This window comes from Puma concolor, chromosome F2 (assembly GCF_028749965.1).
Source record: "Puma concolor isolate L17-30 chromosome F2, mPumCon1.1.hap2, whole genome shotgun sequence".
Lineage (NCBI taxonomy): Eukaryota > Metazoa > Chordata > Mammalia > Carnivora > Felidae > Puma > Puma concolor.
In genome coordinates this window covers 56,041,072-56,065,792 of record NC_141684.1, presented here as the reverse complement: position 1 = coordinate 56,065,792, position 24,721 = coordinate 56,041,072, and the positions used below count along the sequence as shown (strand labels likewise).

Here is a 24,721-nt window from a genome sequence, read left to right as displayed (position 1 = left end):
CATCATTCCTTTGCTGAATTTCCATATAAGTTCTACTATAAATTAAATATTTGTTTACATACGGATTTATTCTGCATAACAGAATTTACAGCCAAGGAGCAGAGTGGAGGGCAGTTGACAGAAAATTAGGAGGAGGTGTTAGAGGTAGAGTGACCAGGTGATCAGACATCAGGTAGAGGAGGGTGGAGGATGAGGAAGCTGATCAGATATCAAGGGAGGTTTTGGCTAAACTCACTTGCACAGGTCTTGCTAAAGCTGGATTTTATGAGAAAGTACACAGATGGACCTAGGAGAGGTTCGAGAGCCTGACTAAAGTTTGGCCAAGCGAAGAATCTTTAACTTCTTGCCTTCTGATTTTGTTGCCCATGTTTCTTCTGCATCTCATTCACAATGATTTTGGGTTTTGCTGTATTTTGTGTGTGGGTGTCTTTCTGTTTTGTGTCTTTGGAATTTCATCCCTCAGCATCTTTGAGAGCCCTGTCACAAGTCTGATGTTCATGATTGGTCAGCTTGTGCTTTTCACATCAACCCAAGAGGTGCTTCTCACATGGCAATTATAGAATTCTTATAGAGCTACTACACAACCGGGTTCTCTGAAGGTGGTGATAAAGTTCTGGAAGAAGGGAAAAGTTTTGCTAATTTGTGCCAAACCAATTTGAACTAACTCTGAAGCTGGAAAGCTTTGTGTTTGTTTCTGCAATATGCCTCAGAGCAACATTAAGCCAGACCACTTTAAACCAGTTCCCTGCTGTGTGTGTGTGTGTGTGTGTGTGTGTGTGTGTGTGAGAGAGAGAGAGAGAGAGAGAGAGAGAGAGAGAATTTAGGTAGTATGAACCTATGCTGCAAACCTCAGAAAAGGCACCTGTGATCTCAACCTATCAAAAGAAATCCCCTCCCATCGCCCCCTCACCTTCACCCATCACCAGAGTTGAAGATAATGCAAATTTCCTTACTAAAGATTGAGGTTGGGGGGGGGGGGATGGGCTTATTTCTAGCTCACCCTTAAACTGATATGTTCTAGCTTTTTAGTGAGATCTCTGGTTAGATTTCTGATCTTGGCTGGCCTTAGGCTTTGTTCTCCATTTGATTATTTTAATACTCTGTGAAAGTGTTAAAACCAGCTCATAGCGGTGCACTGCACGCCAGAGGGCTAAAGACTACTTCTCCACGATAACTACTTTCTTAAAGTTATTTTATTTTTTTATTTTTTATTTTATTTTATTTTTTTAAATTTTTTTTTTTAACGTTTTATCTATTTTTGAGACAGAGAGAGACAGAGCATGAACGGGGGAGGGGCAGAGAGAGAGGGAGACACAGAATTGGAAGCAGGCTCCAGGCTCTGAGCCATCAGCCCAGAGCCTGACGCGGGGCTCGAACTCATGGACCGTGAGATCGTGACCTGAGCCGAAGTCGGCCGCCCAACCGACTGAGCCACCCAGGCGCCCCACGATTCCTAGTTTCTAATCAGCCCATGTATGAAATCACAGTTTTAAAAATCTTTAAAAATTACTGAAATCAGTAATTCATTTATAAAAAAGAAAACATCTGCTATTTTCAGAGAAACAGATGGAAAGAGGGACTTCAAAAAGGATATTTTGTTACCAGGATTTAGGCTTCAACTAGTTGTCAAGAACTTTTTAATATTATAGAATTGATTTAAAAAAAGACAATATTTTGAGATAAAATTGGTAAGGAGGAATTATAAGTATTTATGCTGACACAGAGCAGGTACTGAATACTCATTGATTGTTTTTTCTCATCAAGATTGTTCCACATCCCAAATGACTGTCATATACTGAAGCAGAATATAATGTAAAATGAATATATGAGAAAAGGCTAAAGATATCCCTTTAATATAGTCAGCATTTCCCAAACATGTATGAGTTGCTCAATTGACTTAGAATGGAGGAATTATAGACTTCTAAGATCTATAAAGGACCTTAGGGAAACTATGCCTCCACTCTTCGATTGTACAGACAAGTGAACTGAGCACCAGAGAAGATAAATAAACTGCCCAAAGTTATACAATAGTTTAAAGACAGAGCTAAAGCCTGAGGCCATGTCTCATACTTCTTAATTTGTTGCTTGTCCTGTCATCATGAGGCACAAAATTCTGGGTGGTCTAGATGTTTGCTAGGAAAATTTTCTGTCAGCATCCTCTCTGGAACTGTGAGATAGGCACAAATCTCAGTTACCATGTCAGGGAGAAAGCATAATTATTTATTTTTAAGTTTGCTTCTAGATCTCAAACTAGTAGCCATGTCTTTAATTGACTATAACCTTAGTTTTTTTTTTTTTCAAATATGACTGAATTTTCCCAAAATTCACAAGGGAGGTTGTGAATCAGAACATAAAAAGAATCAATAGGGTGAGTCTTTGGGGGAATAATCAGGCAGAGATTTGGGAACCAGATTATTTATTCATTATTTATTCATTGCAAGCCCATTAACTAAAAGGCAGATCTGGAGGCAACATGATGACTAAGTTCATGGTGACTTATGAGGATAAACTTTATCCTTTCATGCTACCATAAATCTGATGCCAGGAGGGGACTCTGGAGACAGAAGAGTGAGTCATCAAGGCAGTTCAAAGTTTCCTGAAAAAGAATATCTTAATACTGTCATTTATTGGGGACATATTTTGGAACTGTTCCCATTTTGTCTTTATTTTATTTTTATTGTTTCGGTGATAATGACTTTAATGCTTTCTAAGGGGTACCGACTCAGAACTAGAATCAGAGGTAAGTCAAGCAAGGCCTTGAAGTTCCTCTTCTGATACTGGGATTGAATGTATCTACCCTGTGTTTGCCTGGCCCGAGCACAGTGGCTGTGAAATGTAGCGCTGCTCTTTCTGTCAGGGTTTTACTGACAGGTTCACAGAGGTGTTTATATTTCGAAAAGTCTGAACATGCTGTGTCGTATTTAGAGTCAACAAATGTTTGCCTTGCTTACAATTAGTCAAGCAATCTATTGTGTGCTTTTATATACGCTTTCTCATTTGTTTTTCTTTTTCATTTCTTTTGCTTTATTTTTTTAAGTTTTTATATAAACTCCAACTAGTCAACATGCAGTGTAATATTAGTTTCAAGCATACAGTATAGTGACTAAGCACTTCCATAAAATGTTTAGTGTTCATCACAGCAAGTACACTCCTTTTTGGGAAGTCTCATAAGCACTGTCTCAATTTAAAAATAAAGACATGCTGGGGTACTTGGGTGGCTGAGTTGGTTACCATCTGACTCTTGGTTTTGGCTCAGATCATGATCTCACGGTTTCAAGAGTTCAAGCCCCGCGTAGAGATTTGTGCTGACAGTGCAGAGCCTGCTTGGGATTCTCCCTCTCCCTCTCTCTCTGCCTCTCCCCCATTCACCCTGTCTCTGCTTCCCTCAAAATAAATAAATAAACTTAAAAAGAATTTTTTTTAATAGAGACATGCTAAATTTTCTCAAGTTCACAGAGCCAATAAAAAGCAGAAATGGGTTTGAATCTGGGGCTTTTTGTTCCAAATTGTATCTCTAACCATGTGTCCAGCCACCTTTAGAAATGAAACTCCAGGGAGCACCAGGGTGGCTCTGTCGGTTAAGAGGCTGACTTCAGCTCAGGTCATGATCTTGCGACCTGTGAGTTTGAGACCCGCATCGGGCTGTGCTGACAGCTCACAGCCTGGAACCTGCTTCCGATTCTGGGTCTCCCTCTCTCTCTGTCCCTCCTCTGCTTGCTCTCTGTCTCTGTCTTTCTCTCAAAAATAATAAACATTAAACAATTTTTTTTAAAGGAAAAGAAAGAAATGAAACTCCAATATGACTTGTTATTTATTTATTTTTTAATCAATTTATTTACTAAAAACAAAAGCAATTTGCCCATTTCTCCCAACCCCCACTCCTGGCAACCACCAATCTATTCTTTGTATCTATGAGCTTTTTTTTTTTTTGTACATATATTTTTCAGATTCTACATATAACTGAGCTCATATATTTGTATTTCTTTGACTCATTTTACTTAGCATAATGCCCTCAAGTTCTCTCCATGTTGTTGCAAAAGACAAAATTTCATACTTTTTTTTATGGCTGAATAACATACATATATATAATCACAATTTCTTTATCCATTCATTCACTGATGGATATTTAGGTTGTTTCCATACATTGGCTATTTTAAATAATGCTGCAATAAACACAGGGATGCATATATCATTTCAAATTAGTGTTTTTATTTTTCTTCAGATAAATACCCAGAAGTAGAATTGCTGCATCATGTGGTAGTTCTTTTTTTTTTTTTTTAAATTAATTTATTTGTTTTGAGACAGGCAGAGAAGGAGTGTGGGGGAGGGGCAGAGAGCAAGGGCAAGAGAGAATCCCAAGCAAGCTCTGCACTGTCAGCATGGAGCCTGATGCCGGGGCCGGAACTCAGGAGCCGTGACATCATGGTACACAGTCCTATAGGTTCCCTTTTCTTCACATCCTCACCAACACTTGTTATTTTTTGTCCTAACAGGTATGAAGTGATACCTCATTCTGGTTTTGATTTGCATTTTCCTAATGATTATTGATGTAGAGCTTCTTTTCATGTACCTGCCAGCTCTCTGTACGGCAGCTCCATAGACGACTAACTGTGTGCCAAACCTGAAGTCTTCCCCTCAGGCCAAAGCTCCAGGACAACCAAAGAGGCTTCCTTCACACAAAGAGTTGGGAGTGTGCCTGAGTCCACTGTCTGTGTGGAGCCCTAGTGGTGGTAGCCTGACAAGAATTGTCTCTCGGATTGCCACAGTCCCGTGGGACCCAAGAATGCAAGTCCAACTGACCACCAGGGTCAGGCAATCCAAGAGCATCCCCTGGGCAGCAGGTGCAAAATCTGGTGTACCAGACATAAAAATCAGGGGAACAGATGTGGGTAAAGCTCCCCTCAAGGAGACACTGGCATCTATATAGTATGGCAGGAGGTGAGCTCAAACGTATCACCAGCCCTTGGAAGTCTCCGGAAATGATTACAGTCAGGCCCAAGGTGCATATTTAATAAGAAGCCTACCACTGAGACCACAGTCTTGATGGGTAGCTAATAAGTCTCCTTCACAGAAAAAAACTAAGCCACTGGGTCCATTGCTTCTTGCTATGCCCTGGAGATGGTGCTGTTTAAGGAAAATTTCCCCATTGGTTACAGTTCTATGGGCCCCCCGGGTGTCAGCGGCACCAACCAGAGCCAGGCCATGTGTAGAGGTGTCCTCTGGCAGCAGTTGTAAACTGGGGTGCCACACAAGGATATGAGTTCCTTTCTGGGTGATACTGATTATTATAATCCCTTGGGACCAGGAGTGCAAGCTCCCCTGGCCTCCAGAGCCTGGCAATAAAGAGATGTCCCCTAGGTGGCAGCACAAAGATCTGCTGCAGCAGATTCAGGTAAAGGCTCCCTTCCAGGGAGATTCTGGTGCTCCGGAGCTCGGTCAAGGGAACACGCCACGATGGTGCCCACCAGTCTCCCTCTCAGAGAGCGTTAGAGCAGCTCCTAGATGTGTGAGTTGCATTGGATGTCTGCCCGGCAGACCAACGCTTTAATACAAGCAGGTGAGCCTCCTTCACTTTAAGTCTGGGCGCCCTTGGCTGCCTCTGAGCTGGGCTCTGAGTAGGATGAATTCAAGTGTGTAAGCGTTTTAAGAGCAGTTTCTTGGATCGCTAGTCTTGCGGGGGGGCGTCTCATGTTTTGAGCTCTAGTGGTTTCCAAATGAGATGTTTTGAGGGTTTCTCACATGTATGTCTTAAAAAATTGGGGTGCCCAATGTGGGATTTGAAACCTTTTCCCCTCAGGGAGAAGCTCCTTTTGAGTTCCCTTCTGGTTGTGGGGCATCATGTGGGGGGTGGGGTTAATGGCGAGATTGTTTCCCAACCTCTTCTGCATCAACCTTATTTTCTTCTAGTTGCCTTTATGTGCAGTTGTCAGTCAGCCTTCGGGTGGTTTTGTGTGTGTGTGTGTGTGTTTGTTTTACTTTAGACAAAGAATGCACTGGGGGAGAGGCACAGAGGGAAAGAGAGACAATCTTAAGCAGGCTTGATCCCATGACCTTGGGGTCGTGACCTGAGCCCTGCTCAACTGATTGAACCACTCAGGTGTCCTCACTTTGATGTTATGGAGACAACTTCTTTTCTTAAATCTCATGAACCAGCCTCTGCTAGCTTCAAACTTTTCTTCTGCAGCTGCCTCACCTCTCTCAGCCTTCTAAAAATTAAAGAGAGTGGATCTTTTATCCACGCCACTCAAACTTTCTCCCTACTAGTAGTAAGGCTGTCTTGCTTTCTCGTCATTTGTGTGTTCACTGGAGTAGCACTTATAATTCCTTCCAAGAACATTTCCTTTGAATTCACAACTTGGCTAACTGTTTGGCACGCGAGGCCCAGCATTTAGCCTATCTCAGCTTTCAACATGCCTTCTTCACTAAGTGTAATCATTTGTAGCTTTTGATTTAAAGTGAGAGACTTGAGACTCTTCCTTTCACTTGAACATGCAGAGGCCATTGTAGGGTTATTGACTGTCCTAATTTTAATATCGTGTGTCCAAGGGACTAGGGAAGCCTCAGGAAAGGGAAAGAGATGAGAGAATGGCTGATCGGTGGAGCACTGAGAACACACACATTTATCAAGTTTTCTGACCTATATGGGCATGGCTTGTGGTGCCCCCAAAACAGATGGGAAGACGATGCTATATTTTCTGAAGAAAGATAATCTGTACTAAAATCAATTTTTTCTGTGCTTTTAAAGTTGCCAAAAAGGAGGTCTGAGGGAGGTAGAGTCCAAAAATATATATTAGGATTCACTTTTATTGAAGAAACAAATTAGTTTGCATGCACTAAGAGCTGACAACAAAATAATAAATTGCTGAAGGGTTTTGTGTTCAAAGTAAACTCTGGGAATTTTGACTAGTAAACATTTTTTAAGTTGTTTGTAAAGCTACAGACTACTCATATGTGCTTACTTTTAGAGGGCTTTTTTCCCCTAAAACAATTATCTGTGTTAGTTGTTAAGACTGTTTTGTAGTTTTAGGCAAGAATCAAGTATTTGATACTCAAATAAGTAAGAAAAATGTTCCATCAGCTTTAATTTAAATATATTATCTTCTATATTTCTCTTCATCTTGGAATTCCTGAATTATATCTTCAACTTCTAAATGATGAATAAACCTATTTTAAATGGTCAATTTGCAAAATCAAAAACCTTAGAGAAAGCAGATATAACATTTAACATTGTAATCATTATGAGGATGGCTTTCTGTGTCTTCCCCTGCCCCCCAATAGGAAAAAGCATAATACTATAGAAAATCATTAAATAACAAAGAAAGAGCAAGAGAGAAAGAAAGGAATTAAAAAACAATAAGAAAATTAACAAAATGGCAACAGTAAGTTCATACATGTCAATAATAACTTGAAACAGAAACGGGCTAAATTCTCTAATCAAAAGACATAGAGTGACTAAACGGATTTAAAAAAAAGGACCCAAGTTTATGTTGCCTACAAAAGACTCACTAAAGCAAATATTACCATATATGAATGGAGAAATACCAATAGAATAATATAAGGAGATTCCAATATCCACTTTCAGTAATGGACAAATCATCCAGATGGAAATCAATAAGAAAACATTGGATTTAAACTACAGGTTAGACCAGATGGACCTAACAGATATGTACAGAATATTCCATTCAACAAAAGCATAATACACATTCTTCTCAAGCACATGTGAAACATTCTCCAAGATAGATCACATGTTAGTCCACAAAACAAGTCTTAATAAATTTTAAAAGATTGAAATCATATCAAGCACCTTTTCGAAGCACAATAATATGAAACTAGAAATCAGTTAAAGAAAACTGTAAAATCCATGAACATGTGGAGATTAAACAACATGTTACTAAAGAACTAATGAGTCAAAGTCAAAGAGAAATATAAAAATAACCTGAGACAAATGAAAATGGAAACATAACATACCAAAACTTTTGGGATGCAGCAAAAGCAGTTCTAAGAAGAGAGTTTCTAGTGATAAATGCCTAGATTAAGAAAAAAAGCTCTCAAATAAACAACCTTTATAACTCAATTAGATAAAGAACAAAGCCCAGAGTTAGCAAATGGAGGAAATAACACTGATCCGAGCAGAAATAAATGAAATAGAGACTAAAAAGATAACAGAAAATGTCCATGAAACTAAGAGCTGCTTTTTCTTCCCAAAAATAAACAAAATAGACAAACCTTTAGCTAGACAGATTTACCGAGAAAAAAAGAGAGGACTCAAATAAGTAAAAATAAAAGGGAAGACATTATAACTGATACGACAGAAATACAAAGGATCATAAGAGGCCATCATGAAAATTATGTCAACAAATGGACAAGCTAGAAGAAATGAATAATTTCCTAGAAACATACAACCTACAAACACTGAGAGGCAGTGAAAAGAAATAGATGGTCTTATGAAAAAGACTAAATACGGGGCGCCTGGGTGGCGCAGTCGGTTAAGCGTCCGGCTTCAGCCAGGTCACGATCTCACGGTCTGTGAGTTCGAGCCCCGCGTCAGGCTCTGGGCTGATGGCTCGGAGCCTGGAGCCTATTTCCGATTCTGTGTCTCCCTCTTTCTCTGTCCCTCCCCCGTTCATGCTCTGTCTCTCTCTGTCCCAAAAATAAATAAAAAAAAAAAAAAAAACGTTGAAAAAAAAAATTAAAAAAAAAAAAAAGAAAAGAAAAAGACTAAATATTGTCTATGTCATAAACCTATCCATCACCTCTGAAAGTTTCCTCTCACCTTTCTTATTTATGATTCTTTTTTTTTTTTTGTGATAGACACATTTAATGTAAGATCTATCCTCTTTGCAAAATTTTAGGTATACGGTACAGTATTGTTAACTATAAGTGCTGTGTTGTACAGTAGATCTTTAAGACTATTCATCTTATATAACTGAAACTGTACCTTTGACCAATATCTGCCTATTTTACTCTCCCTCCAGCCCTGACAACCACCATTCTACTCTCTCATCTTGTGAATTAGACTATTTTAGATTTCTCATGAAGTGGTATCATGTTGGCCACTCATTTCAATCATATTGGGCTTTTTTTTTTTTAATTCTGACTCTAGGATTCCACCCCCAGAGACTATGCTGTATTTCATCTGATGAGCAGGATTAAGATATCAAGTCCTCAGATGGTTTTAACATGTTGACAAAATGGAAATACTGCTTTAGAAAAATATCTAGAGATGCATTTCTTTGCCCAAGAGATTACACATTTGGAAGCCAAATGGGTTTCTTGACGCATGTTTTTATATACAGGAAGACTTTGGATTGTGAGTAACTTGTTCTGCGAGTGTTCTGCAAGATGAGCAAATATTTCTAATAAATTTTAATTTGATAAATGAGCAGTGTCTTGCAATACGAGTAGTATGTGACATCAAACATCACATGATCACAACTAAGCCAATGGTTCTTCTCTCTTTCTCTCTGCCTGTCTCTCTTTCTCACTGTGGGATTGTGGGTGATCGTCTCCCATGCTTGGATGCTCTGTTTCAGGCCCCAGTGTTTGACAGAAATCAGTGATTTTTCAGAACATTGGAAGGTACCCGCATCTGACACTAGTGTATTTTTTGTCACTTCACAATACCTATGGACAGTCCTCTGCTTTTCCATACAAGAATAAGGTTAGGAATGGTTTGCTACATCTAGGTCAGGCTGCCTGCAGATATGGACTCTTTCCTCTGCTGACTTATTGCCAGTTACATTAAATACAGTAGATGACAAGAGTTTATTAATACTGTACTCTAGTCAGCATCCGTGCGAACGTATACATTGGCCCCCATGCAGAAAGAGTCCAATGAGCCAACAGCAGTGATTCCATTAGTGATAGTGAAAGTCATCCTACACAATAACCCTCCTCTCTCTTGTTTCCCTCACATCAGCCACTAGGGTTTTCAAATGCAGTTTAATATAGTTATTTTTCTTTATATTTTGTATTTCCTTTATTATTTTGTATTTTATTACAGTATTGTAATCATTTTATATGAATATTTTTGGGTGGTGGAACAAATCATCTGAGTTTCCATTATTTCTTATGGGGAAGTTCACTTTGATATACAAGTACTTTGAATTACAAGCATGTTTCCAGAACAAATTATGCTCGCAAACCAGTTTTACTGGATTTACATGTGACCAATGTAATTATGAGTATGAATAGTATTTAACCAATTCTTACATTTCTCCATATGATATAAAGTACATTAAGAAATTACACTTTTGTGTTAAGCAAGGAGAATATGAATATATAAATACTTGAGGACAAAGGGAGAAATGTGGACTTGAATAAAAAGAGAATTGATTTAATATCATCACATGTACTGAGAAACTCTTCCTCTGGCATGTTTAGAACTACTCATTAGTTGACATAGAATTGTTGGCTCTAATAATCTTTTTTTTTAATGTTTATTTATTTTTTGAGAAAGACAGAGTGTGAGCAGGGCAGGGACAGAGAGAGAGGGAGACACAGAATCCAAAGCAGACTCCAGGCTCTGAGCTGTCAGCACAAAGCCTGATGTGGGGCTCAAATCCATGAACCATGAGATTATGACCTGAGCCGAAGTCGGAAGCTCAACCGACTGAGCCACCCAGGCACCCCAAGAACTTCTTTTCAAAAGAAACTGTTAAGAGAATGAAAAGACAAGCCATAAAATGGGAAAACATATTTGCAAATCACGTATCTAGAAACTTGTATGTATGAAGAATATATTTTTAAAAAGTCGCAAAACTCAGTAGGAGAACAAAAACCCAATATAAAATGGATAAAAGATTTAAATAGACATTTCCTCAGAGAAGATATGCAAATCTCAAGTAAACATGTAAAAAGCTCAATATCATTAGCCATTAGGGAATTAAAACCAAAACCACAATGATATACCACTATATACCTATTAGAAGGATTATAATTTAAAAGACTGACCATCCCAAGTGAAGGCTAGGATGGGGGACAACTGGAAATCTCACTACTGTTGGGGATGGAAAATGATACAGCCACTCTGGAAAACACTCTGGTAGACTCATAATGTTAGTTATACACTTACCATAAGACTCAGCCATCTCATTCTTAGGTATTTATACAAGTGTAATGAAATTCTGTGCTCTCACAAAAATCTGTGCACAAATATTTATAGTGGCTTTATTTATAATTGTTCCAAATTGGGAACCACTCAAATGTCCTTCAGCTGGAGAATGCATAAACAAATCTGGTACAACCATACAAAGGAATAAAATTACTATTCAATAATGCATGAACTACAGACAACAACATGGATGATTCTTATATGCATTATACTAAGTGAGAGAATTCAGAATCAAAAGGTTACATTCTGTGATTTCATTTTTATTATATTCTTGGAAATACACAACTATAAGGAGATAAAACCGATTCGTTTTTGCAAGGGTCTGGGGGTTGGTGGAAGGGTTGACTACAAAAGGCCATAGGGAAATATTTTGGAGTGAGGAGCTGTTTTATGCTTTGATTGTGGCATTGGTTACATGATGGTGTGTTTTTCAAAAACTGCAGAATTATTCATTATGAAATAGGGTAAATTTTACCATATATAAATTGTATATTAATTCTGTAAGTGTAAAAATAAAGAACAAAAAAGTCTGTGTATGATGACAAGTTACTTCCCTGATGAAGACAATTCTTTATATACATGAAAATTACCCCACAATGATTCAACTCTTATTGGATTCCAAATCAGCACTCAGTAATGCCCTGGATACCAGCTCTGCTCCATGCTGACTTATTTGTACTTGAACATCTAATCCCTCCATTCTGGGCCTAACTTGAGACACTTTTAGGATAAACTGAAGGGTCTATGATGTTTAACCTGGAGAAGGTCAACGGTCAAAGCAAGGACAGTGTTCCATCGCTGTAGAAGTGATTTACATCATGCACAAAGAACTTCCTCACAGATGAGTAGTAGGAGACACTAGAATGGTTGCAGAGGAAACTAGAAACACTTTCCTAGAACCCTAAAGGAAGAATACGGGCATCTGACTCTCGTGAATTGTTTTATGCATCACATATTTACTGAATATCTCCTGAGCACAGGGTACAGGCAGGGCTCCAGGCACACTGATACAGAAGCTGAGTAAAATACTGCCCTCCATAAAAAGAGGTAAATACAGAAGCTGAGTAAAATACTGCCCTCCATAAAAAGAGGTAAGCTATGATACACAATTATGAAAATAAATCCACATGAGATAGCTCAAATTTTAACTTTGGAAGTGCCAGGTCAACATAGCCATCATTTGCAGACATCTAGCTCTCCCAAAAGAACACAATGTTGCAAATATTTTTAAATAAGTATTTAGGAAGTAAAGACGTAGCATGTTCCAAAACACTGGTGACTCAGGTCTGTTAGATAAGAAGTGCTCTAAGCCAGGCCAACAATATCTAGTCTTTTTCATAAAGCCATCTATTTCTTTTCACTGCCTCTCTAATTAGGGAATATATAGTAATTAATACAATTTAGCTGGCAGTTACATAGCACTGCCTGCTTTCCTGTAAGTTATGTATAAGAAAATCCACATACTGACTTACAAACATAAGATTTTGAGATTAAAATGCTCTATGATATGCTATATTTCGTAATAAGGTTAGTTTGTTTAATGCATTCTCTTAGAAACTTTTTAACATCCTGTTGAAATTACACTTTACATAAACATAAATCATTCAGTTAAGTCAATTAATGTAGAATATAAAGCAAACAAGAGTCCTAAACTACCGTTTATGGGCATGCTTTTCTATGTTTATGACTGTAATTCTCAAAGCACAAATTTGTATAGCCATCACTTCAGGAATCTGGAGACATTCTGGCATCTGCTGTAACGAATGTAGTATCCATGTTACTGCAAAGGTGTGAGCTGAATTCTAACAGATGCAAAGCAACCCAGACAATCTAGTCTGATTCAACACATACCTCAGTGGCTGCCAGTGGGGACACCATTACTATTCTCATTCCACATTTCTCCTTTAAACACTCAGGCTTATGCTGATGCACAGGAGGCATAGAGTGATTTATTGAGTCACATTAACGTCCTCAATCTGTGGTTAACAAATAGGTATAGAAGTCAGGGTTGATGGAAGGAGAAGGTAGATAAGGTGGGCAAAGGAGGAAAGGAATTGTTATGTGGCAGTCATGATTCTAAGAAGGTGGCTTGATGCATTGTTTAATTACCGCAGTAAACCATAAAAATAGGTAATAATATCTTCATATCATATCTGAGCAGATATAGGTACAACCTGTATGGTATAATTTGAAGGATATCAGCAGGAACGAGGAAGCGCCGCCCTCCAGTGCCTCTCAAAGTCTTTCTGGCAACTTCCCTTAAACCCCCAAGACTCTGTGGTTACCTCCATTAGGTTCAGGCAGTATTCTGCACTGTTACCCACCCAGGACATACACATTAGTGTGACCTATGATGTTTGTTAAAGATACAGATGTCTGCGTCTCACTTCTGTTTGCCGATTGCTAGGATTTGGAATTTGGGAGTGAGAAATTGATTTCCTTTAATCATAAAAATCTGTATTTTTGGTATCATTATATTCATGTGTTTTTAAATAATAATGAGTGACTATAATCATACATGAGGAATCATTTTTCTGTCATATGGTTATCTTAAACATTTCAGTGGTTTTCCATGAAAAAAGACCAGTAAATGCGTGGTTATTTTTTATTATTGATTAATATAGTGTGACAAGATTATATATTTCTGTGACATGCAAAAATATTCTGTATTTGATATAGACATTGGGAACAAGGAAATATTAAAATATGGGAACAGTAACACGAAATGAATATATAAAAATCATTAAAAATGGAAAGATAATACCACAAATATTAAATATTTTAGAATTACTTAGAATGAAATTTTAAAACATACAAAGCATTCATTGCCATGATTGTCTTTATTTTATTTTTTCTTGACAGATATTCTGGATGTAGAATTTCATTCTACATTCCATTTCATTGAATTGTTAAGAGGGCATCCAATATTCTTTTTAAAGCCATTTTCCTCTTATATTAGGGAAATACTTTGTCTTCTTGCTCTGACTGTATTTGTTTGTTTCTGGTTGAAATTTGTATTACTTCCATTAATTTATATTCACCTATAACAGATATTCAAATACAAGAAAATTCCAGGGAATATTATTGAGTAGGATTAAAATGACAAAACATATGGACCTCCTAAGCAAGATTTCTAGCAGAATAGTGAATTATGTGTCAGAAAGGACTAATTTTGCTTCCAAAACTTATTTCTTGAGAGTCCCTTCATAAAATTTGTACAAAGTATATTGTGCATAAGCACTTATTAATATTTATTTTAATTGCAACAATGACTCACTGGTAGCAGCAGATAGGAACATGAATTACACTCTAAATATGGCAGCAGCTCTAAGCAATACTGGCTGATGGGATCCTAACTACTAGCTGGTTCCCTCCTACCTTCTCCAGTCCTGGTTCCTAGAATTGTTGACCTTGACTTTCTGCTCTGAAGGTCAGTGTTTTCTGCTCTTGCTTGACTTGAATCAGTGGATTTCTTTAAACCAGCTCTATGTCCATTGTTAAGCTTTAAATCTTTCAAAAGATTTTTCTGTGTTCCTGATGTTTTTAAATGACTTTTTTCTGAGTTGGGAATGACATTTCCTGAGAAACATCAGGAAGGAATTCTCACATTGAAACTCCGTGCCTTGCGTCAGAGATTTCAACCGATTGAGGCAATACCTGAGAGTCTGCATTTTTAACAAACTGCCCAGGTGATTCTTGCAATTGCCAAAGTTTATGAACTACTGGATTGCCTTTTACAGACATTTTTCATTAAAATATAAATACATCCAGATGGGGTGGTAAAATAAATTATTATAAATTGCTACCACCTTAATGAGAATATATTACATAATAGCTCTACTTTAGGGCAGGAAGCTGAAAGATTTTGAAGGAAGGGGGTTTTTAAAGAGGTCTTGAAGAAGAAAGGGCAATTATGAGACCAGGTGTTGGTGAGCATTTCTTTGGACCATTCTGACCACCTATGGAGAGAACAAAGCACAGTTAATAAGAGGGAAGAAGGAGAGAGGAAGCTTATGTGAAACAGTGATTTTTAGAAGAGCAATTTTAGCTACATCACCATTTTGCCTAGGCATTTTCTAATAAAACTGAGAGGTTAGGGAAGGAAGTTAAAGGTCTGGGACTGTAACTGCCTGCTGGCAGGTAAGGACAGCAGGGAGCTGCTAGTGAGAGTAAAGCTCTAGTAATCTGGGTTATCAGACAACTGGAGAGAACATGTGGTCATCAGCCTCAAATTTAGGACTACAAATTAGGGGATTATATTGGGGAGGTGGTTACTTAAAGGAAATTAAGGTAAGCTTTTTGGTGAAAAGGCACTGGAGAATCCAGAGAAAGTTGCAACTGGGTTAGCTGCATTTAATCGCAACAGCATGGTGGTTTGAATCCAAAAGATCCTTTTAGAAGGTGTTTCACATCCTCCTTTTTTTTTTATTTTTTTTTGCTGCAAATGCATTTATGCATAGGTGTTCCCAATAATGGTAGGAGATTACTTATTCTGTACAAGGGCTAAATATGACAAAATGGATTGTATTCTGAAGGACTTGGTAATTTAGCCTTGATACTCAAAATGTGCCCCATGGACCAAGAGCATCAGCATCACCTGGGAGCCTGTTATAAAGGGAGAATCTCAAGTCCCATCCCAAACCCACTGAATCAGAATCTGCATTTTAACAGAACCCCCAGGTGACTGCATGTTAACTAAAGCTTGTGAAGCCCTGGGGTAGGACAGACAGGGGGTCTCAATGGCAGCATTTTTCAGAATTAGCTGGAAGGTGAATTCAAGCAGAGTGCTGAGTCCCATTTATAGGATTTCTGATCCAATCAGTTTAGGGTAGAGACCAAGAATTTACATTTCCAACAGATCATCTAGAAGTTGATGCTGATGTTGCTGGTTCAGATCCCAAATTAGGAGCCACTAGTTTAAGTAATACCAATTCTGTTATATCACCTCCTAGTTTCCAAATTTCTTTGTCTTTTTTAGGGACACGTGGGTGGCTCAGTTGGTTGAGCATCCTACTCCTTATTTTGGCTCAAGTTATTATCTCATGGTTCGTGGGATCAAGCCCAGCACTGGGGTCTGCACTGACAGTGCAGAGCCTGCTTGGGATTCTCTTTCTCTCCCTCTCTCTCTGCACCTCCCCATCTCATGCTCTTTTTTTCAAAATAAATAAATTTTTAAAGTTCGTTTTAAGAAAAAAAACAACTCTGTGTGTCAGCTGCCTGGTTCTCTTATTTCCTACTATATAATATGCCAGGTGTAACTGACTCTTGGTAATGTTTCTTTCAGTGTATAATTGAGATTTTGTTGTAGTATTAACACAAGCCTTAGAATGGCTGCCCTACCTACAGACTCTTCTTTTAAGGAGATCTCATCTATCCTGGTGATTCTTTCACCCCTGAATCTCTGCCCGATTTTCTATGACTCTCTTAGCTATAGTTGATTGGACTTCGGTAGGTCATGAGGCTCATGGATAGCCAAGTTACATATTAGAAAGGAGCTAGTGGAAACATTTTGTAAAGAAATCTCTATCCAAATAATAAAAATGGTGATGAGTTGGACTTATTAAATTCTCTTACTTGGAAATTTAAATTGGCCTTATAAGGAGAGAATCTTTTATGTTTTAGAAGGACAAGTCAAAAGAGACATTGAGAATGTAGTAAAGCTGAATCAAAGATGCAATAAGGGGTCTTCTAACAGCAGAATTTATGAGAAAAGATGAGGCTAAGGATAGAGTTTTGGAGACTTGGTTCATATTTACAAACTTCAAACAAACACTGAGATGTACAGGTGATTGTCAGTGATACTTACCTAAAAAAAAGTCTATACAAATATGAGCTCTATTCTTTATTTGGGAATTGAATTTGAGAATTGTCCTGTCTGTCCTGATCTTATTTTTACGCATGGTTTGAAAAATCTCACTGTAACAGGGACAGATTCTTAACATTATAGAATTAACCAGATAATAACTATATCTGGGGACTATGATGAAGAGAACATTCTAGTGGTTATTAGTGGTCTTATTCAAATACTTCTAATAGCCCTCTAGTTTCTGGAAAGTAGGCTGGATTTTGCTTTCTGGCTCCCTCTTATGTTAGTGGTAGATAAATCAGGATCCTGGGAGAAAAAAATGGCACAAACAGAATAATGAGAGAAATGTTTAATAAAAATATGACTTTTTATTAATAAAAATATGACATATTACCACAACTGTTAGGTTGTGGTAGAGTTTACAGAAACCAATAAATGACAAGGTAGAACTCTAGAGTTAGCAACAGAGAAATCTGTTAACCTTAGGTCTGAAGGGACAAGGGGGAGGGAATGGTTATCTGGTTTCAGAACCTGAAGAGTGCAGCTGAACATAGAGGGCTACCTGACTGGAAATTGGGCAGTCAGTGGAAGAATACAATCTATCCACAGTGACCCCAGAGTGAGGGACATGGCAGAACAAATAATTCAACCTGATCTCCTGCCTTCCAATTACTTACTGGTACCTCCAGTGCTTGAACCCAACTGGAAGTCCTAGGACAGGAAGGTAGCCTTCCAAGTCACAGAACAGTATGCAAAAGTGTGCAGAATAGATCTAGAGGATGTGGAGAAACAGGAGCCCTCTTGCACTGTTGGTGGGAATGCAAACTGGTGGAGCTGCTCTGGAAAACAGTGTGGAGGTTCATCAAAAAATTAAAAACAGATCTACCCTATGACCCAGCAATAGCACTGCTAGGAATTTACCCAAGGGATCTAAGAGTGCTGATGCATAGGGGCACTTGTACCCCAATGTTTATAGCAACCCTTTCAACAATAGTCAAATTATGGAAAGAGCCTAAATGTCCATCAACTGATGAATGGATAAAGAAATTGTGGTTTATATACACAATGGAATACTACGTGGCAATGAGAAAGAATGAAATCTGGCTGTTTGTAGCAACATGGATGGAACTGGAGAGTGTTATGCTAAGTGAAATAAGTCATACAGAGAAAGACAGATACCATATGTTTTCAGTCTTATGTAGATCCTGAGAAACTTAACAGAAGACCATGGGGGAGGGGAAGGAAAAAAAAAGGGTTAGAGAGGGAGGGAGCCAAACCATAAGAGACTCTTAAAAACTGAGAACAATCTGAGGATTGATATAGGAGGGTGGGGAGGGTGGGTGATGGGTATTGAGGAGGGCACCTTTTGGGATGAGCACTGGGTGTTGTATGGAAACCAATTTGACAATAAATTTCATATTAAAAAAAAGAATAGATCTAGAGAAATAAGATATTTAGCACAGGTGTAGTAGAGAAGCTAGTTTTCCACAGGGACTCCTGAGAAAAAGAAATATATATCACTTCTGGGACAGAGCATTTAACTGTTGGTGCAAGACCCTTCAGAGCTCAGAAATATTTCAGATTGTAGCTCCTTTGTTGGCCTGGGTTGTAGAGTAATGACACCCAGAACATAGCTTCTAGTTAACTTTTGATGGGCATATAATATGAATGAAAAATAAACCATCTAAAGCTACTAGAATTATGGAATTATCTGTTATAACAGCATAACCTATATCACTAATACAGATGTTGTTACCTATAACTGGTGTATTGTTTTTTTTTTAAGTTTTTTTATTTATTTGTGAGAGACAGAGAGAGACAGAGCATGAGCAGGGGAGGGGCAGAGAGAGAGGGAGACACAGAATCTGAAGGAGGCTCTAGGCCCTGAGCTGTCAGCACAGAGCCAGATGCAGGGCTCCAACCCATGAACCATGAGATCATGACTTGAGCCGAAGTCAGATGCTTAACCCACTGAACAACCTAGGCTCCTCAATTGGTGTATTGTTAAAACCAAATCCCTATAATGTCTGTCATTACTTAGGAAACATAGAGTGGAAAGCAAGGAAACTGGTATTTGAAGCTGGAAGAATGGTAATTCATATTATTTAGTGATGAAATATGCGGTAAAACGATAATCTACATTCATCTGATAGGCAGATAATATGCCAAATGCAGCTGTAATTTTAAAGAAAGGTGTTATAAAACAGAAAAGTGAAAGCATGTATGGAGTTACTATTGATATTTGACAAGGAGGGACGGGAAGAAAGAGGAAGAGAGAGAGAAATGAGAGAAAGAGGAGATATTGAGAGAAAAGAGAGAGAGAATAGAAAAGAGTTAACCAACTTGTAGACAGTAATTAAAGAGAATAGTTAAGAATTTTAGCCACCAAGGTGCCTGGGTGGCTCAACTGGTTAAGCATCTACTTCAGCTCAGGTCATGATTTCACAGTTCAAGGGTTCAGTCAAGCTCTGCATGGGGCTCTCTGCTGTCAGCACAGAGCCACTTTGGATCCCCGCTTTGGATCCTCTGTCTCCACCTCTCTCTACCCCTTCCCTGCTTGCTCTCTCTCTCAAAATTAAACAAAAATTAAGATAATATATTTAATATATGTGCTGCCGAAGCGAGCACTAAGATAATATATTTAAAAAGAAGAAGAATTTTAGCCATCGAACCTTGTAAGAGGCAGCTAATTCTCATCCAAAATTGGTGAAAGATAAAACTGAGGCAATTTTTGACAAAGAAAGGTCAATTAAAATTCATTCTTATGGCGAGTTTCAAATTTAAAATAAGGCTGTCACCTCTTTTATAAAAACTCTGAATGGATTAAAAAATCTTAGAACAATGGTCCAAATGAGGCTATAGTATCTAGGAGGCCTATTCATTTGAATAAAATGATTGAGAGAGAAGAGATTAAGCATGTGACTCTCCAACCAAAATCTGCAAGAATCAAGTATCTTATAATTAAGGCTGGAGGAAAAAGAAGGTTGGCGGTGATAAAATAACAAAGAAAGGTAATATATCTAAGAAAGGATAACTAAAAATAATGGTACACATGGATCTGACTTAAATAGGAAAAAGTTTACAAAGTCTTAAAGAGAGTTATATTGCCAAATAGACCATAATTTTGACTAAATATTCTGTGACAAGAGTGAGTGTGATTGTAGGTATTCTGTCGTTGTTCCACTGTTGAATATTGAGTTGACATTTGCAGATAACTGTTTAGTCCATTGGTCTTCAGATCAAGAGGAGCTAGACACACTTGATGCTGGGTTTGGGTTTGATGCCAAGCCTGGATGGGGTCTGGGGTCATGGAATTGATTCCCTGGGGGAGAGGCTAAATATTTCTTTTCTGAAGGAGGGAGAGAAGGTGAGTATTTGGTAGGCAGCATGTTCATTAATGCTATTTAGCAGTAGTATTTTTGTTTCTCTTCCTTCCAGGCATTCATTAACTTCTCAGGACTGGTAATCCTGACCCTGTAACTCAATGGAGCCATGTGACTAGTTTGGGCCAATGAGTTGTGAGGCAAAGATGAAGCATGAGAGTACCTGTCTGGCACAAGATTCTCCAGAGCTCTTCATCTCTGCCACTGGGACCAGCACTTTTCCAGAGAGTGAGCCCTTCAGTTTGGATTCAGAATAAGAACAATCCAGAACAAAGATCCACCTGGATTCATAATAGACAGGTAATATGAATGAGAAATTATCCTATAATGTTTTAACTCTCTGAGATTTGGGAAATAGCCTGTCACTGAAGCGTAACTTTTTCTCTGACTGATATAAAAATAGATGATTCTTGTGGGGAAGTAAGATTGGAGTAGAATATCCTTTCTGAAAAAAGTTACTTTTCCTCACTGTGTATTTAAAGTTGAGCCAAGAATTTACAGATTATGATTCTTTATGTATCATACAAATCTTTCTTCAGATTGTGACCCAATAGAATTAAAATTAGCTGTTTTCATTTCCTAGGTTAGTGTGGGATGGAGGTGGTTATAAAATTTTGTGAACAAAGTTGTTTATAAAACTGACCTTAGAAAGCGGCAGACTGGGGGCGCCTGGGTGGCGCAGTCGGTTAAGCGTCCGACTTCAGCCAGGTCACGATCTCGCGGTCCGGGAGTTCGAGCCCCGCGTCGGGCTCTGGGCTGATGGCTCAGAGCCTGGAGCCTGTTTCCGATTCTGTGTCTCCCTCTCTCTCTGCCCCACCCCCGTTCATGCTCTGTCTCTCTCTGTCCCAAAAATAAATAAACGTTGAAAAAAAAAAAAAAAAAAGAAAGCGGCAGACTGTAGCCCTTATATTTCACTTTTATGTTTTGAATGAATATATCACTTGGTGAAATACTGTTAATTTGCCCCTGATGTTTCTTTTAAAGATGCTTCCCGTTTCAAGGTATAGTGCAATCAACATGGACATTTACATGGGCGTCCACACTGAATGAATATGATGTGGGCTGTTTGCCTATTACTTTTGTAGTAGCTCTATCCAAGAGACATTCATCCACATAGAGACAAAATAAAAGGGTATCTCAAGGTTAAAGCATTCCTCCTCCTCAGCTAGAGTATAGATGAAGTAGATTTCTATCCTATACAAGTATTCTCTGAAATCATTACCATTGCTTCATCTCTATGAGACTTTAAGAGTCAAATTCTGGAAAGAAGATGTCCTTCTTTGCATTGGCTTCTTTAAGTCTCAGAGACTTGTTGGAATTCAGGACAGAATGAAGAGCATTTCAAATACTGCGTCTGTGGGCATGAGGAGGAAAAAAGGTTTTACTCCTCCATGAATTGTCATAGAAGGAAATGAAACTTGCTAAACACATATCTGCTATAAAACTGTGATGACAGAAAAGAAAAAAGAGCACTTCTATTTTTCAGAACTTTATCATTGTAATTCTTCCATGAATACTATTAAACTGAGATCCCTGCAGAAATGGCATAATTGGTCAATATATTTATGGTGTACTTGGCATAATTTTATAGAAATTATTTTGATTAGTGATGTGAAATATTTTAGTTGTTGCCTTTCTCCTCTTTTCTTCTCACAGTGTGTATTAGCACACAACAAGCTCTAAAACCTGTGCAACCAGGGGATATGAATATAATATGACTGGGAATTTTGAAATGAAATTTGCAAGAGTTCAGCACTGACTTATCTAAACATTTATCCTATTAGTGTTTTCTGGGGTAACAATTAGAGGTATTAAAATTTCTAATAGCATTTGATAGACATTTGCATGTTTGGAATAGTAAATATGGTTGAACATTGCAAGTAATGCATCATATCCCTTAACATTAAATATTTGTAAAGGATTATTATCTTGAATTTCTAATAGAGCACATAAAGCAAAAGTATTTTATTCTAACAAACACATTTTTCAGCATTAGGCACTTATGATTTCATAGTTTCAATAAGTAAACTAATATAATTTAAAATGAGAGAGATCTAAAAATTAAACATATCTATATATACTGAACTAAAGGAAGATCTACAATCTTAACAAAAATTTAAAAGCAAAGTTCCAATTAATGGATTAGTACCATACAATTCTTATGAAAGTAATATAATATATATTACATATTATACATTATACATACATTATATATTATATACAAATCTATATAGCTATAGATATATGTTTGTACATAAAAGGATCAAAGTAGTGGTTATCCAGGGGTGTGTACAGATTCTTAACTTTTTTTAGGTTTTATTTGTCACTGAAAGCATGTAATATCTTTGTAATTTAAAAAAAGGTAATAAAAAATACAAGCAACTGTAAAGAGAATAAGCAAAAAGATCAAGTATGCCCTATTATGTTTGTGTCTGATAAGGTGTGTCTGCTTTTTTTCCTTTTATTCCTACTAAGTATAATAAAAATCATTAGTAGTGATATCAACCCAAATATAATTATCTAAGTTACAGTTTTTAATTCATTCTTATTATTCAGAACAAATTTACTTAAGTTCCATGTATGATATTTTTTTGTGGTTTAAATAATTTAATGTTTAAAATTAGTTTAAAGATGCCCAGTTATACAGAGAATATATTATCTTTGCCCCCTTAAGCCTTGCTAACATTTTTTATTTAACTTAGCCTTTCTGCAAATCATAAACAATTTTCATTTTTGCCTTTAGAAGAACAATTTGTGTTATGAATATTTTGGGAAGTCGCTCAGCTGTTTAGATAATAGTAATGGATTTTCCTCAGCAATTTTGCTTTTTGGAGTTTAATCATGCTCTAAAGCACAGTTAATTTGTGGATTAGAGCTTTTTGAACAACACAATTACCAACACAATTACAGAGTGCTGTGGAAATTATTTGCAAGGCAAAGAACAAGAAGGTCAGCACAAATGTTCCAGACAGTATCATTGAAACAGACGTGGGGGATATGTGATCAGTAGCCACCAGACTATTTACAAACTTCATGTTTTTTGTATTCACTTATTTGCAGCATCTTTGTTGAGTATCTACTGTTTCATGCACTGACTATGCTAGACCATAGCTTTAACCTGATAAGCCAATGCAAACATGTCTTTGCCTCACAGAACTTTTAAGAATGAACCAAATGTAGTAGAAGCTTTTTCACCTGACCCTTTGTTAACTGACACCCCTCATTCCCTGACACTTTCCATTACTCTATAAAACTTCATGGCTGAGGTAGCAGCCATGCTAAGCACTAGCAAGGAGTAGGCTGCTCACTAATATGCTCACTTTTTGTTCCTACCCATTCTGTTGTGCCCTTATTACATCAGTTGCATTTGTTCTTAAACTTTTTATGCTATAGTTTTACTTGTTATTTTAATTATGTAATTCAATTAGTTATAGCCTGAATAAACATAATATGAATGCAAATAGAAAACTGTTCCTTTGAACTTCAAGTAGGATGTTTTAGAAAGAATTGGTATAGATGCTGGAGAGGATGTGGAGAAACGGGAACCCTCTTGCACTGTTGGTGGGAATGCAAATTGGTGCAGCTGCTCTGGAAAACAGTGTGGAGGTTCCTCAAAAAATTAAAAATAGACCTACCCTATGACCCAGCAATAGCACTGCTAGGAATTTACCCAAGGGATACAGGAGTACTGATGCATAGGGGCACTTGTACCCCAATGTTTATAGCAGCACTCTCAACAATAGCCAAATTGTGGAAAGAGCCTAAATGTCCATTAACTGATGAATGGATAAAGAAATTGTGGTTTATATACACAATGGAATACTACGTGGCAAAGAGAAAGAATGAAATATGGTCTTTTGTAGCAACGTGGATGGAACTGGAGAGTGTGATGCTAAGTGAAATAAGCCATACAGAGAAAGACAGATACCATATGGTTTCACTCTTATGTGGATCTTGAGAAACTTAACAGAAACCCATGGGGGAGGGGAAGGAAAAAAAAAAGAGGTTAGAGTGGGAGAGAGCCAAAGCATAAGAGACTCTTAAAAACTGAGAACAAACTGAGGGTTGATGGGGGGTGGGAGGGAGGGGAGGGTGGGTGATGGGTATTGAGGAGGGCACCTTTTGGGATGAGCACTGGGTGTTGTATGGAAACCAATTTGACAATAAATTTCATATATTGAAAAAAAAAAAGAAAGAATTGGTAAATGGCTATTACTTAGTTTCTATTATTGGAGATCAGAAAACATCCTTGAGCAAATGATACTTGAGTCAAGATGTGTAGGCCAATGGGCCAACTCAGCGGAGGTAATATCAGGGACATAAGTGGGAGACAAGCTTTCTGAAAAGAAGGAATAGCATGTGATACATTTCTATGCAGGAAAGTTTCTGTGACATCTTTGAAAGGCTAGTGAAATAAAG

The 24,721-nt window shown here is 37.7% G+C and overlaps 1 protein-coding gene across 5 annotated transcripts in view; it reads left to right on the top strand.

Moving 5' to 3' along the window:
* The window catches only part of LOC147572031 (uncharacterized), a 602,793-nt gene that overhangs the window by 170,330 nt on the left and 407,742 nt on the right, over positions 1–24,721 (top strand). For all 5 annotated transcript variants that reach the window (XR_015246950.1, XR_015246948.1, XR_015246949.1 and 2 more), the window contains exon 5: positions 20,358–20,602. Coding sequence is in view for 2 of the 5 variants with exons in the window: in XM_086695886.1 (XP_086552012.1) it covers positions 20,456–20,602 (147 nt within the window). In the remaining 3 variants the exon portion in view is untranslated. The remainder of the gene's footprint in view (positions 1–20,357; positions 20,603–24,721) is intronic.